The following is a 16,131-nucleotide window of genomic DNA, read 5'->3' as shown; positions in this document are numbered from 1 at the left end:
GAAGAACTCAATGTGTCTGTTTCTCATGGGTTTCAGCACAGGCTTCAGGCTCTTTGGTAATGTGAAGTGAGCAGACTGTCCTAAGAGGTGAGTGAAATGCCCTGAACTTGTTTGAACCGATCTCTCCCTTGAATGAGATCCCCAGAGGCTAGGAGAGCCAGGCTTCCAGAAAGGAGCATATGATTTCCCAAACTAATACAGAAGACTCATTAAGGGTGGTCATAGAGAATAGCTAAAATATTCCAAATCCAAAACTAGGTCATGAAGACTCACAGATAGGGCTGTAGTTCCTCTGTTTGAAATCAGGGTTGTTTCCAAAAACCAGAATTCACAAAAGCTGTGAATAAATGTCAAGAGACAAGTGGTACTTCAGAGTCTGCAGCCCTGAGTTTCCAGGGACCTCTGAGGAGGGCCCTTATTTAAGTCATTTAATATCTGAGAATCTCATTTCCTCGTCTGGAGAAGGGGAACCAAAATTATATCTTGTTCCCAGAGTTACTGTGAGGTTAGTGTTATGTGAAAGACCTTTACAGGCTATAGCCCTAATTATCAATAGGTGAGAGAAAGGGAGGATGGAGATCTCCTACCTAGTCATCAAGGATGTTCCCTGGAGCACCTCCCAAATCATGGCCTTGGGAAGAGCATGTAGACCACAGACTGCATTGTGCGCATGCACCCAGTGGAACTCCTTGGAGGCCCCTCCAGCCCCTATCCTGGTCCCCAAAGAGTCTGCGGACACACAGTTTTCACACCTTTATTGGGGCTGGGGGCATCCACTGGGGCCTCAGGGCCATTCACTGTTCATAGCCGGTGGGCAGAGGGTTGACACGGGGGTTGTGGAAAAGAGTATGGTTGCCGTCTCCCCAGGAGTAGGGCTGTGAATAGAGGGAGAGCAGATTGTCAGCGAGGTCCCGGCCAGGGGGTCCCCCAGCACCCCTTGCCCGTCTGAACCATGCTCCCGCTCTGGGGGCCAAAGCTTCAAGCCAGCATACCTTGGTGCGGATACGGAGGTGGTGGTATGGGATGAACTTGGGGCGTTCACGATGGCCCGCGTGGAGCCAGGAGTTAAGGGTGCAGAGGGCCACACTCGGGAGCGCCAGCACGAAGGTCAGGAGGCGCCAAGTGCTGGCTACAGCAGGGTGGGGGGAAGGCAGAGATGAGAGAGAGGTGGGGAAGGGAGGGCGTCTGAAGGTTAGAGTTAAAGGGTGGGTGGGGGGGAGGCGGAGTGGGGGTCGGTCCTCAGAACCGCGGAAGGCCAGACAGGTGGGAGAGGGGTACAGGTATGTAAGCCACAGGGTCAGGCAGCAGCCCCACTCACCTCCTGCCCCTCCATGGTCTCCCTTTGCTGTGCTTGCCAAGCCCCGACTCAGGGACCTCAGAGGCAGAGCCATTGTGGTGAGAGAAGCTGGAAACAGTGAACTGCCCTTTCACTCTCCTTCACCACGCCTAAATTCCACTCCCTTCTTTTTGGGCCAATCACCTGTTGAGTCTGTAACATGGGTGGCTATTTTTAGGGGGTTTCTATATTTAAAATGAGGCCTTTACTGGCCTGAGGTCCTTCTCTCTAGACATCTGCCATTTGGTGCTTCTTATTTTGATAAGGGGACATTTAAAAACAATATGCCGTTCTTTTTACAGTTGCAGGGAACTATTTCCTTCAATATTCTATTCCCAGTGGGTGTCACACAGCAGGTTTTTAGTATTGTAGATTGAATAAAGTGACCTTTTGAATCTCAGTTTTTTAATCTGTAAAATGTATAAGAATTCATACCTTAAATGAAGTTTATGAAGTTTAATCAAAGTAACATAGGAATATGCCAGCATAGAGTCGAGCACATAACAGTAGCTCAGTATATGCATTAGTCACAATATTTTACAAAGAATAGAACTCACTCTAACTGGTTTTTAAAAGATAAGCAATTGAGAATCTTAGGTAGCTCACAGTACCTCTGGTATGGCCAGAAAGGCCAACAATCTGTGCAGCCAAAAATAAACCATTCTGGGAGTACTGATGCATAGGGGCACTTGTACCCCAATGTTCATAGCAGCACTCTCAACAATAGCCAAATTATGGAAAGAGCCTAAATGTCCATCAACTGATGAATGGATAAAGAAATTGTGGTTTATATACACAATGGAGTACTACGTGGCAATGAGAAAAAATGAAATATGGCCTTTTGTAGCAACGTGGATGGAACTGGAGAGTGTGATGCTAAGTGAAATAAGCCATACAGAGAAAGACAGATACCATATGGTTTCACTCTTATGTGGATCCTGAGAAACTTAAGAGAAACCCATGGGGGAGGGGAACAAAAAAAAAAAAAAAAGAGGTTAGAGTGGGAGAGAGCCAAAGCATAAGAGACTGTTGAGAACTGAGAACAAACTAAGGGTTGATGGGGGGTGGGAGGGAGGAGAGGGTGGGTGATGGGTACTGAGGAGGGCACCTTTTGGGATGAGCACTGGGTGTTGTATGGAAACCAATTTGACAATAAATTTCATATATAAAAAAAATAAAAATAAAAAAAAATAAACCATTCTGTGGGCCAGCTGCAGTGAGACACCACCATAATTTGCACTGCTATACTCCAGATGCCAAAAACTTCACCCATGCTTCCCTGGAAAAACAGATTCTTCCACCCTCACACCCTCTGGAAAGTGGATTTTTCATGAATTTTGCATCCTTGGGTTGGTGTCTTCTCAATCAGAGAAATCATGTGGACCCCAGTTGACAATAGGTCATTGCCTGTACCCTAGCTTCAAGAAAGGCTTGGAAATTGAGTTTGCATTCTGCCTTAAGGAGACAGGAATTATATCTTGAAGAAAATCCCCAAATACAGGAAGAGTATTCAAAAGATACTGGGTGCAGTGCCCGGGTGGCTCAGTCGGTTAAGCGTCCGACTTCAGCGTAGGTCATGATCTTGCAGTTTGTGAGTTTGAGCCCTCACTGGGTTCTGTGTTGACAGCTCAGAGCCTGGAGCCTGCTTCAGATTCTTTGTTTCACGCTCTCTGCCCTTCCCCCACTTGTGCTCTGTCTCTCTGTGTCTCTCAAAAATAAATAAAAACATTTAAAAAATTAAGAAAAAGGTAGCCACAGACTTGACAAGTATCTACTGCTAAGTATGTTATTTCAAGCTGAAAAATCTGACTACATGGAGGAAAAAGAAAGCCTGAGTAGACCTGTGTAAGCCCTGTATCAAAGCAGGTCATTAGAAATATACAAGACAGCAGAGTTGATTTCTGCCTGGTCACTGTTCTGTCCTCAGCACTAGCACAGAACCTGGCATGAAGTAGTTGTTCTAAAAATATGTATTTATTGAATGCTCGAATGATGTTACATTGGTTAACCCTATATAAATGCCTTTGCCAAAGTACAATCCTACAGGATATCTCCAGCTTGGATCAGGACTGATGTGATGGACCTAATATGAATGTAATATATAAAAGAAAACATGATTTTTTTGTATCTAATCTGAATTACAAAAGAAAAATGAGGAAGGTACATTTTTAAGAAGGGGATCCATACTTGTTCCTCCTGTTGGTTTGAAACTGAACACTAGCTTCTACTTAACTTTCTGAGGCTTTTTTTTTCTAAGTAACCTTGTTGAACATTCAAATGGTATATAGTGTTTCTAAATTGTTCCTGAGCCCTCACTGAGCTATAATGGAATTCTTCCTATGACTGCTTTTTCCCACTTGGACTTTGGAATTGCTACTGAGAAGATGGGCCTTATTCCAGTTCAGGTTGTTTGGCATTTCCCTCCACATACAGTCTCCTCAGCTTATGATTATGGCTTCTAGAGAAAGCATATGACCAGGGGTACTTTTACTTGAAAACATTCTACGTCCTTCTCCCTCCACTCAGAGCTTTGTTGGTCACTGCCTAACAATTGCCTGAGTGTTCCCATCCCTTTGTCTCAGCTTGGAAATTTCCAGGAAGAGTTTTCTTGCTGGTACTTGGTGAATGCCCCTAGAGATGCTACCATCCTCTGCTACTGTCACGCTCATGTGATGCACCTATCCAGTACTCAGTTTTCTATTTAGGTAGTCTGTGCTTTCCTAGATTGATCGGTGTAGAGGCAATGTAGAGCAGGTCCTTCAGTCTTTGTACCCACCATTTTTTCATAAGGTCTCTCTCACACAGTCAATTAATTGGGCTGCTTCCAAAGCTTCTAGTTTCTAGAGGCTTAGATTTTTCTTTGCTTTAGGTGGAGGGGAGAACTTTCCAGTTGTTAAGTAAACCCCAGTGGGCAGCATCCCCAGCCCTTTCCAGACATTCTTCAGCTATTGGTGGTGAAGAGTGTGGAGAGACGATTCCATGCCAGTTTCTCTTGTACCTCTTTCCTAGGATGCTACATATCATCACCATATTCTCCAAAGCAAAGATCAACATCTGATCTACTAAATACAAATTTTGGGTGGGAGGCCGACCAACCTGGCAGAGAAGTAGGGGGATCTGTACTTCCCACATCTCTCAAACAAAGAAGGGCTGAAGTCAAAGGACTTTGAACCCCAAGAGACTATGAGGAAAGAGACTGAGTCTAACAAGAAGACACCAGGACAACCTGATGGGCTATAGGTGGGTGATTGCAAACTGGGGAAGATAAAATGGGCTGCATAGGCACGGAGGGGAGAGATCCCCTTCTGCAGAGAGACAAAGGGAAGAGAAAAAGCGGCTGGGGAAGAATAAGACTGTATCTGGACAAGAGAAAAACCTTGGACCAGGATGGAGAGGGATCCCATCTCTAACTGCAGGGCTTTCTTTAGACTGGGGCTGGCTGCCCTGTTCATGCACCTTGGGAGAAGGGGAGCCACCCCCAGTTTCACTGGTAGGTCAGGGCACAGTCTGCAGGAGAAAGTGGTCCTCCCTGAAGTGCTGCAGCACAGGACAAAACCAGCCTGGACCACATATCGGTCAGTATAGAGAGGCACTTCCCCAGTGCCAGGGTGCATGGAGTGGGAGTTTAAATCCCAGCCAAGCACCAGGCCATGGGAGTCGGCAGAGCAAGACAGACCATCTCATCTGCACCTGTGGCACAGTGAGGACAGCTCAAATGGAGTGATTTGGGACACTGGGTCCGTGGAAAAGACAATGGGGGGGTTGCCATTTTTCTCCCCACCACCACCATCAAGGCAGGCCTCAGGGATTGGTCCTTGGGGCTCACAGTGGAGGCAGGACCTCCTTACACCAAACCATGCCCCTCCTGGCTGGGTAACTGCATGTCTACTGGAGCTGGATAGATGCTGAGGAACCAGACAGCTCCCTCCTCCAGACCAGTGCTGCTGCATTGCCTGGGTTAATTCTACGAAATTCTTGTTATTTAGATATATTCTTCCTTCCTTTTCTCCTTATCTCTTCTCTCCTCTAGGCTAGTTACTCTGGTTTTTTGTTTGTTTAAACAGACATATTTAATCCATTCTCTTGATACATGTTCTACACCTCCTTCTTTACATTCCTTTCTCTTTCTCTGGAATAATCAAGCCATGTAGTTTCTCTATGGGGATAATTTTATCTTCATTTCTTTTTCTTCTCATGTCCTTCTTTATTTTCCTTTCTCTCTCTCTGGATTAAGCCATTTAGTCTATCTGCCTGGTCAATGTTTATTTTTTCTTTTTCCCTGCCCCTGTCATTTCTCTCTTTGTATGTGCTTTTCCATCAGCACTGCCTCCACCATGTTCTTTACTTGAAGCTGGTGTTTCTGGTTTTTCGACTTTTGGATTTTTGTTTTGTTTGTTTGTTTGTTTGTTTGTTTGTTTTATTTGTATTTTTGTGTGTTCTTTTCCTGTTTGTTTGTTTTCCTTTCCAGGGCTTTTTCAAAGAACAAATCAAAGCATACATGGTGGAGGGTCCAAAACATCACTGGGAGTAGGGAAATAAAATAACCAAAGTCACAACAGCAGAGAGCAAGTAAAACTCTCCAAAAAACACCTTCTGAAGGGTCAGGCCCTGGACAGCATATGAACCCTCTTTAACATAGCTGTGCTCGCAGATGCAAAGCACATAACAAGCTTTTAAAACTCATAAGGGACAGAAAAGCGAAAGAGATGAAACAGAAGAATTCTTCACAAAAGAAATTCCAGGAAGAAGTGACAGCTAATGAATTTATCAAAACAGATATAAGCAATATAACTGAACAAGAATTTAGAATAACAGTCAAGATTAATCACTAGGTTTGAAAAAGGCATAGAAGACAGCAGAGAATCTATTGCTACAGAGATCAAGAAACTAAAAAATAGTCATGATGAATTTAAAAATGCTATAAATGAGGTGCAAAATAAAATGGAGGCGGCCACAGCACAGATTGAAGAGGCAGAGGAGAGAATAGGTGAATTAGAAGATAAAATTATGGAAAAAGAGGAAGCTGAGAAAAAAAGAAAAAAAACATCTAGGATTATGAGGGGCAAATTAGAGAACTAAGTGATGAAATCAAATGGAACAATATCTGTATCATAGGAATTCCAGAAGAAGAAGAGAGAGAGTAAGGGGCTGAAAGTTTACCTGAACAAATCATAGCTGAGAACTTCTTCAATCTGGGGAAGGAAAAAGGCATTGAAATCCAACAGGCACAGAGAACTCCCTTCAGATGTAACTTGAATTGATCTTCTGCACGACATATCATAGTGAAACTGTAAAAATACAAGGATAAAGACAGAATTCTGAAAGCAGATAGATACAAGTGGGCCTTAACATACAAGAGTAGACACATAAGGGTAGTAGCAGACCTATCTACTGAAACTTAGCAGGCCAGAAAGGACTGGCAGGAAATCTTCAATGTAATAAACAGAAAAAAAATGCAGCCGAGAATCCTTTATCCAGCAAGCCTGTCATTCAGAATAGAAGGAAAGATAAAGGTCTTCCCAAACAAACAAAAACTGAAGGAATTCATCACCACTAAACCAGCCCTACAAGAGATCCTAAGGGGGACTCTGTGAGTGAAATATTGCAAGGACCACAAAGGACCAGAGACATCACTACAAGCATGAAACCTACACAATGACTCTAAACCCATATGTTTCAATAATAACACTGAATGTAAATGGACTAAATGCTCCAACCAAAAGACATAGGGTATCATAATGGATAAAAAAACAAGACCCATCTATTTGCTGTATACAAGAGACCCATTTTAGACCTGAGGACACCTTCAGGTTGAAAGTGAGGGGATGGAGAACTATCTCTCATGCTACTAGAAGTCAAAAGAAAGCTGGAGTAGCCATACTTATATCAGACAAACTAGAATTAAATTAGAGGCTGTAACAAGAGATGAAGAAGGGCATTATATGATAATTACAGGGTCTATCCATCAGGAAGAGCTAACAATTATAAATATCTATGCGCCAAATAGGAAGCACCCAGATATATAAAACAATTCATCACAAACATAAGCAATCTTATTGGTAAGAATGTGGTAGTTTCAGGGGACTTTAATACTCCACTTACAACAATGGACAGATAATCTAGACAGAAAATCAGTAAAGAAACAATGGCCATGAATGACACACTGGACCAGATGGACTTGACAGATATATTCAGAACTTTTCATCCAAAAGCAGCAGAATACACATTCTTCTCGAGTGTATATGGAACATTCTCCAAGATAGATCACATTCTGGGTCACAAAACAGCTCTCAATAAATATAAAAGAACTGAGATCATACCATGCACACTTTCAGATCATAGTCCTATGAAAGTTGAAATCAACCACAGGAAAAAGATTGGAAAATCTCCAAAAGCATGGAGGTTACAGAACATTCTACTAAAGATTGAATGGGTCAACCAGGTAATTAGAGAAAAAATTTAAAAATATATTGAAACAAATGAAAACGAAAACACAATTCAAACCCTTTGGGATGCAGCAAAGGCAGTCCTGAGAGCAAAATACATTGCAATCCAGGCCTATCTCAAGAAGCAAGAAAAATCCCAAATACAAACTCTAGCAGCAAACTTAAAGGAAATAGAAGCAGAAGAGCAAAGACACCCCAAACCCAGCATAAGAAGGGAAATAATAAAGATCAGAGCATAAATAAACAGTAAGGAATCAAAAAACAAAACAAAACAAAACAAAACAGATCGATGAAACTGAGTTGGTTTTTTGAAAAAATAAACAAAATTGATAAACTCCTAGCCAGACTTCTCAAAAGGAAAAGAGAGAGGACCCAAATAGACAAAATCACAATTGAAATGGATTTATTATGACCAATCCCTGAGAAATACAAGCAGGGAATACTATGAAAAGTTATATGCCAACAAACTAGACAACCTGGAAGAAATGGACAAATTCCTAAACACCCAAACACCAACAAAACTCAAATGGGAAGAAATAGAAATTTGAACAGACCCATAACTAGTGAAGAAATTGAATCCATTATCAAAAATCTCCCAACAGATAAGAGTCCTGGCCCAGATGGCTTCCCTGGGGAATTCTGTCAGACATTTAAGCAGAGTTAATACCTATCCTTCTCAAGCTGTTCCAAAAAATAAAAATGGAAGGAAAATTTCTGGACGCATTCTATGAAGCCAGCATTACTTTGATTCCTAAACCAGACAGAGACCCAGCAAAAAAAGAGAACTACAGGCCAATATTCCTGATTAATATGGATGCAAAAATTCTCAACAAGATACTAGCAAATCTAATTCAACAGCATATAAAAAGAATTATTCACCATGATCAAGTGTGATTCATTCCTGGGCTGCAGGGCTGATTCAATATTCACAAATCAATTAATGTGATACATCACACTAATAAAAAAAAGGATAAAAACCATATGATTCTGTCAATAGATGGAGAAAAAGCATTTGACAAAATACAGCATCCCTCTTAATAAAAACGCTAAAGAAAGTTGGGATAGAAGGAACATGCTTAAACATCATAAAAGCCATATATAAAAAAGCCTACAGCTGATATCATCTTCAATGGGGAAAAACTGAGAGCTTTCCCCTGAGATCAGGAACACGACAGGGATGTCCACTCTCACCGCTGTTGTTTAACATAGTGTTGGAAGTCCTAGCATCAGAAATCAGACAACAATGAAGTAAAAGGCATCAAAATTGGCAAAGAAGAAGTCAAACTTTCACTTTTCTCAGACGACATGATACTCTACATAGAAAACCCAACAGAGTCCACCCAACGTCTGCTAGAACTGATACGTGAATTCAGCAAAGTTGCAGGTTACAAAGTCAACGTACAGAAATCAGTTGCATTTTTATAGAACAATAATGAAGTAAGAGAAAGAGAAATAAAGAAACTGACCCATTTACAATCGCACCAAGAAGCATAAAATACCTGGGAATAAACCTAACCAAAGATGTAAAAGATCTGTATGCTGAAAACTATAGAAAGCTTATGAAGGAAATTGAGGAAGATACAAAGAAATGGAAAAACATTCATGCTCATGGATTGGAAGAATAAATATTGTTAAAATGTCAATACTACCCAAAGCAATCTACACATTCAATGCAACCCAAATCAAAATTGCACCAGCATTCTTCTCGAATCTAGAACAAGCAATCCTAAAATTTGTATGGAATCACAAAAGACCCCAAATAGCCAAAGTAATATTGAGAAAGAAGACCAAAGCGGGAGGCATCACAATCCCAGACTTTAACCTCTACTACAAAGCTGTAATCATCAAGACAGCATGGTATTGGCACAAAAACAGACACATAGACCAATGGAATTGAATAGAGACTCCAGAATTGGACCCACAAAAGTATGGCCAACTCATCTTTGACAAAGCAGGAAAGAGTATCCACTGGAAAAAAGACAGTCTCTTTAGCAAATGGTGCTGGGAGAACTGGACAGCAACATGCAGAAGAATGAAACTAGACCACCTTCTTACACCATTCACAAAAATAAACTCAAAATGGATAAAGGACCTGAATGTGAGAGAGGAAACCATCAAAACCCTAGAGGATAAAGCAGGAGAAAACCTGTCTGACCTCAGCCTCAGCAATTTCTTACTTGACACATCTCCAAAGGCAAGGGAATTAAAAGCAAAAATGAACTATTGGGATCTCATGAAGATAAAAAGCTTCTGCACAGCAAAGGAAACAACAAAACTAAAAGGCAACCAATGGAATGGGAAAAGATATTTGCAAACGACATATCAGATAAAGGGTTAGTATCCAAAATCTATAAAGAACTCACCAAACTCCACATCTGAAAAACAAATAATCCAGTGAAGAAATGGGCAGAAAACATGAATAGACAATTCTCTAAAGAAGACATCCAGATGGCCAACAGGCACATGAAAAGGTGCTCAATGTCACTCCTCATCAAGGGAAATACAAAACAAAACCACACTGAGATATCACCTCATGCCAGTCAGAGTGGCTAAAATGAACAAATCGGGAGACTACAGATGATGGCGAGGATGTGGACAAACGGCAACCTCCTTGCACTGTTGGTGGGAATGTAAACTGGTGCAGCCGCTTTGGAAAACAGTGTGGAGGTTCCTCAAAAAATTAAAAATAGATCTACCCTATGACCCAGCAATAGCACTGCTAGGAATTTACCCAAGGGATACAGGAGTGCTGGTGCATAGGGGCACTTGTACTCCAATGTTTATAGCAGCACTTTCAACAATAGCCAAATGATGGAAAGAGCCTAAATGTCCATCAACCAATGAATGGATAAAGAAGTTGTGGTTTATATATACAATGGAATACTACTTGTCAATGAGAAAGAATGAAATATGGCCTTTTGTAGCAATGTGGTTGGAACTGGAGAGTGTTATGCTAAGTGAAATAAATCATACAGAGAAAGACAGATACCATACGTTTTCACTCTTATGTGGATCCTGAGAAACTTAACAGGAGACCATGGGTGAGGGGAAGGGGAAAAAAAAGTTATAGAGAGAGAAGGAGGCAAACCATAAGAGACTTTTAAAAACTGAGAACAAACTGAGGGTTGATGGGGGGTGGGAGGGTGGGGTGGGTGGGTAGTGGGTGTTGGGGAGGGCACCTGTTGGGATGAGCACTGGGTGTTGTATGGAAACCAATTTGACAATAAATTTCATATTTAAAAAAAACATGATGAGTACCACTACATATCCATAAGAATGGCTAAAATTAACAGACTGACAATACCAAGTGTCCCCAGGATGTGAAACAAATGCAACCCTCATACATGGCTCTTGAAATGTGAAATGGTCCTGCCACTTTGGAAAGCAGTTTGACAGTTTGTTAACAGTAAATTAAATGCACATTTACTGTATGACCTAACAATTCTACTCTTATGTATTTACCCAAGAAAAATGAAAATATGTCCACACAAAGCTTTTTTTTTTACAAATCTGCACAGCAGCTTTATTCATAATAAGCAAAAACTGGAAACAGTCCAAATGCTCATCAAAGGTGAAGGAATAAACAAATTGTGGGATCTCCACATAATGGCATTCTTCTCAGCAACAGAAAGGAACAACTATTTTTACATGCAACAAATAGATGAATCTCAAGATTATGTTAGACCAAAGAAGCCAGAAACAAGAGTATACACTATATGATTCCATTTATATGAAATTCTACAATTAAGGCATAACTATAGGAGCAGAAAGCAGGCCAACAGTTGTCTGGAACTAAGGGAGAAGCTGACTAGAAAGGGGCATGAAGAAAGGGTGATGGAAATGTTCTACATCTTAATTGTGATGGTGGTTATGCTAGTGTCTACATTTAGCAAAAATCAGACTACAAATGTACTGACAGCTTTATTGAAGTTATGGATAATAAAATACACCCTTAAAAATATCTAAAGTTTTTTTCTGAGTGTAGAGGGTAGACAGGAGTATCAATAATGATTGGTCAATTTTTAAATGATTTTATTACATTATAAATAACAGTTTAAATAGCTAGCACTTATAGAGTACTTACTATTTGCCAAGTGCTGTTCTAAGAGTTTCACATATTAGATTAAGCCACCCAGCAGCTCTCTATCATAGGGACTATTACCCCATTTTACAGATGAAGAAATCAAGCCACTGAAATGTCTTAATCTTGCCAAAGGCCATCCATTTGTTAAGTGACAGAACCAGGACCCAAATGATCTGGTTTGAGAGAGCTTTCCCTAATTTCTATGCTACATGCCTCTCACTAGGACAATTCTGAAAAAGGAGTCCCCTTTCCTCCATATTCCAACCTTCTCTAAGAAAAATATGTTCATGTTTGCAAGTTTCTTCAGGCTTTGCCCATATTCTTGCAGATTTAAGTACTCTATAATCACAGTTTAGTACTGAGCAAGAGGAAGCTACTCCAAGAAAAATATGAATCTAATTCTTTTTTCCAAAAAGAAGATTCTTTTTCTTATGAATGTTTTTGGTTCATTTTTTTCATAATGATATTTTAATGCTAACTTTTTAAGATAAATTCTTTTGTTTAAAATACCTTGTTTTATTCATTTCCTTTATTGTTGGAATATATCATTATTATAGATAATGCTATAATAAGTATTTTAATGCCATGCACAGAGCTTATTTTTTCCCTGTTGAATCTCTAGTGAGTTATCCCTAGGAGTGCGGCTGCTGCCGCATATCAGAAAGGGCCTTGGGCCACCACAAAGCACAAGCTCTTCTAACTTTTTTTTTTTAAGATTATTTTAAGCAATCTCTACACCCAAAGTGGGGCTTGACCTCACAACCCCAAAATCAAGAGCTGCATGCTCCACTGACTGAGCCAGCGAGGCACACCAAGAAGCTCTTCTGACTTTATGGTTGTGGTTAAATTTGCTAATGCCTGAGATTGGGCCAGCCACAATAATCCCAGCCTATTCGTGGTCTTGAAAGTCCTAGAAAGGCTACAGAAGTTCTGGTGACTCTCTTCTGGGAGTCAGCTACAATATGTCGGTGCAATCAGCCTTTATGACAGTTAAAAGAGCCACAGCCTGCCAAAAACTTTGATCTAGGTGACCACTACAGTCCCTCATTCTTTCTGTGACTGTCACAACTGTCCCCTCCTACATTCCCTGTCATTAATCTAGCCTGGGCTTTCTTTACCTCATCTGGAGATTATTGTATGTTTCCTAGTTGGCCTTTTTGGAATGTTTCACCTTACTTCCAATTATCTTACACAAACTTGTCAGACATGTTTCTCATTATATGGTAGTGCTTCCTGACTATTTTCACAGCATGGGACACATAGAAAATGTTAAAAACAATTTGTGCAGCATACTCGGATAAAGGGTTGAGGCTGCTTCCAGCTGGAAGTACCTGGCCCAGTGCTTCTGGTCATCCCAGACCCCACTCACCTGCCCTCAGGGTTAAAGCAGTGGCTCTCAACCCTGGCTGCACATTAAAATTACCCAGTTTCTAAAAATTATCTTGCCCACACTGCACCCAGGAGTAATAACCCAGATAGAATATAGCCAGAGTTGAGAAGCTTTGAACTAAAGGGATATCTCAGTTAATTCTCAGTAACCTCTACACCTTGTTCGTCTTTCACCATAGAACTTGCTTCTTAGGAATGGGTCCAGGGTATTAATAAACTAAGGTCTAGGTCCTGAACTTAGGTGTGTGGAGCTCTCAATAGCTGGACTCCACCATGCCACATGATAATAAAACTTAACCTTACCAAACTGTCTAAGGCTAAATGAGTGTCCTAGGCTGGGAATACACAGACTTTTAGTAACAGTGGTGTAAAGTTCTGAGAAAGCTGGACCCGAGGGCCTGAGTATTTGCACCTGTGTGGTGGGGCGCTTAAAGGCAGAAATCAGTGGTGGCCTTGGAAATAGTAGGAGGCCTGGATTCTAGGGCCAGGAGGGGCTGTGGCACAGCAAGTGCTGAGGTAATGATTGGGAAATGAATTAGTTAATGGAATAAGCAGGCTCTAGGAAGAGAATGGAGACCACAATGCTGAAATGGGCAGTGGAGATGCTCCTCTCACCCCTTCCAACTCTGATAATACCAAAGTACTTGCGGGGGTTCATGGAGCGACCCATCAAAGGGGTTCGATGGATGCATGCGTTCAGAAATTCCTCCTGCTCCAGGTAAGAGGCAGCAGGCTCAGTCTACTGCCCTTCGTTAGCCCTTACCCAGTGAGATCCCGTACCCACAGGTTTCCTGCATGACACCTGGGAGTGCCGCCAAGCGGGGCCGGTCACCTCCACTCTCCGGACCCCAGACCCCAGTCCAGATGCGTTGCAGTGGGACGAAGTTCTGCGAGGGCTCACCCTGGAGGGAACGCGGCGACATCGAGGTAGCGTCCTCGGAGCCGGGAACCCCGCTCCGGGAAAGAGAGGCCACCGAGGCTCCACGGACAGCAGTCTCTGCGGGGCCTGTCAGGAAATGTAGTCGCCCGCAAGGGGTCTCGGAAGCGGTAAAGCATTGATCCTTGCCCCGAAACCACTTATGTGAGAGTCTCCCCAGTCGCCGAGACGGGGATGCCAAAGGCCCCGGGCATTGTTACCCAGCCTCGGCCAGGGGCGCTCCGTTTCCAGCCCGTCCTGCTCGCTTCTCACTTCCAAAAAACTGCCCCCACATATCCCCTGGTGTTCCCAAGAAGGGGGCGAAATAGGGCAGAGAGCACACCCAGAGAACCGCGTAGGAACTGCCATTCCAGTGCCCAACTAGAATGTGAGAGGAAATGGCTCGGGGCGAACTGTACTCAATCGAGAAGCTTCAGACCCGCGCACCGCGCCAGGCCGAGTTGCCCTCCTCGGGAATCACCTAGGCCCCGCAGCTTTAAGTAGCGCGCTCGCGCCGGCCATGCCCCGAGGCGTGCTCCTCCCCTCAGTCCCCACGACTCGCGCCTCACCTGGGAATTGAGACTGAGAGAAGGATGTGGAGGGGGCTGGACGACCGCGCCCTCCAGGGACAGAAGGCAGTGGTGAGGACCAGGCTGGAAAGCGTTGGAGAAAGTTTAGGATGGCGAAGTTTAAAATAGACGCTGGGGGGCGCCTGGGTGGCGCAGTCGGTTAAGTGTCCGACTTCAACCAGGTCACGATCTCGCGGGCCGTGAGTTCGAGCCCCGCGTCGGGCTCTGGGCTGATGGCTCAGAGCCTGGAGCCTGTTTCCGATTCTGTGTCTCCCTCTCTCTCTGCCCCTCGCCCGTTCATGCTCTGTCTCTCTCTGTCCCAAAAATGAATAAACGTTGAAAAAAAAAATTAAAATAGACGCTGGGTTGCCGGTCTGGGATTAGGGTCAGAAGAGTAAGGTGCTGGCTTCTGGCACAGAATTTAAGGAGGTGCCCAAGAATATAGTAGTCAAGGTAAACATTTTAATGCAATGTCTCAAGAAAATCATAATTAATGCAAAAAAAAATCCATCATGAACAAAATACTAAAATTTTAAATAAAGACAAAATTCAACCCTATGCTTTCACAACCTTGCTTCACTTATCTTGTCCTAATCGTAGCCCTGGTCCAATGAAACCTTATTTACAAAAACAGGTGGTTGCACAGCCTGTAGTTTGCTGGTTAAAAAAGAAAAATCAAGTATTAATCTTCATTGCCAAGTATCTTCGTTCCCCCTTATATTTTGCAGTGCCCCACTCATCTTATCCTGATGCCACCTGTGCCAAGTTCCCTCAGATTTGGGAGGCACATATCTGCCCTCGTACTGGGAAATGGACTACTTCCCGAAAGGACCTTGAGTATGTTTTGAGTTCTGCCACTAGCTGCCTGAGTGACCTTGGGCCAGTCACGTGCCTCCCCTCCCTCACAGTTGCTACTTGTAGAATTAGGGAGAGTCCAACTGCATGATGGAAAAGAGTCCTGATAGTGCTCAAAAGCAGTGATTCTCACAAGATGGAACAGAAGAAAGTTCACTAGAAACTCACATACCTGTATATGACTACAAAATGGTCCTAGAATCATTGTTCCTAATAGCCAAGAACTGAAAACAATGGATGTTCATCAGCAGTTAAATGAATATATAAATTAATGGTATTTCAAACAATGGAATACTATATAACACAAAAATGGATGACTACAACCATGTGTAACTACCTTGCAAACACTGTAGCACAAAAGAAACAAGACAGAATATATACAATCCAATTCCATTTCCATAAGATTCAAAATCAGGCAAAATCACATTATATTGTTTAGAAATTCATATATAGATAAGAAATTATCATCACAAATGTCTGGATACTGCTTATAGCCCCAGAAGAGAGGAAGAAGGTGTGAAGGGGTGCTTTGGGGT

General features: G+C 42.4%; 1 protein-coding gene across 1 annotated transcript; it reads right to left on the bottom strand.

Moving 5' to 3' along the window:
* Positions 1-740: 740 nt before the first annotated feature.
* COX6A2 (cytochrome c oxidase subunit 6A2) lies at positions 741-1,464 on the bottom strand. Its single transcript, XM_025920561.2, has 3 exons — positions 1,319-1,464; positions 993-1,129; positions 741-875 (listed from the first exon to the last, which is right to left on the bottom strand). The coding sequence occupies exons 1-3, from the start codon at positions 1,389-1,391 to the stop codon at positions 795-797; spliced, it is 291 nt and encodes a 96-aa protein (XP_025776346.1). The 5' UTR covers positions 1,392-1,464; the 3' UTR covers positions 741-794.
* Positions 1,465-16,131: the final 14,667 nt, after the last annotated feature.

Source organism: Puma concolor, chromosome E3 (genome assembly GCF_028749965.1).
Source record: "Puma concolor isolate L17-30 chromosome E3, mPumCon1.1.hap2, whole genome shotgun sequence".
Classification (NCBI taxonomy): Eukaryota; Metazoa; Chordata; class Mammalia; order Carnivora; family Felidae; genus Puma; species Puma concolor.
This window is presented reverse-complemented; position numbering and strand designations above follow the sequence as displayed.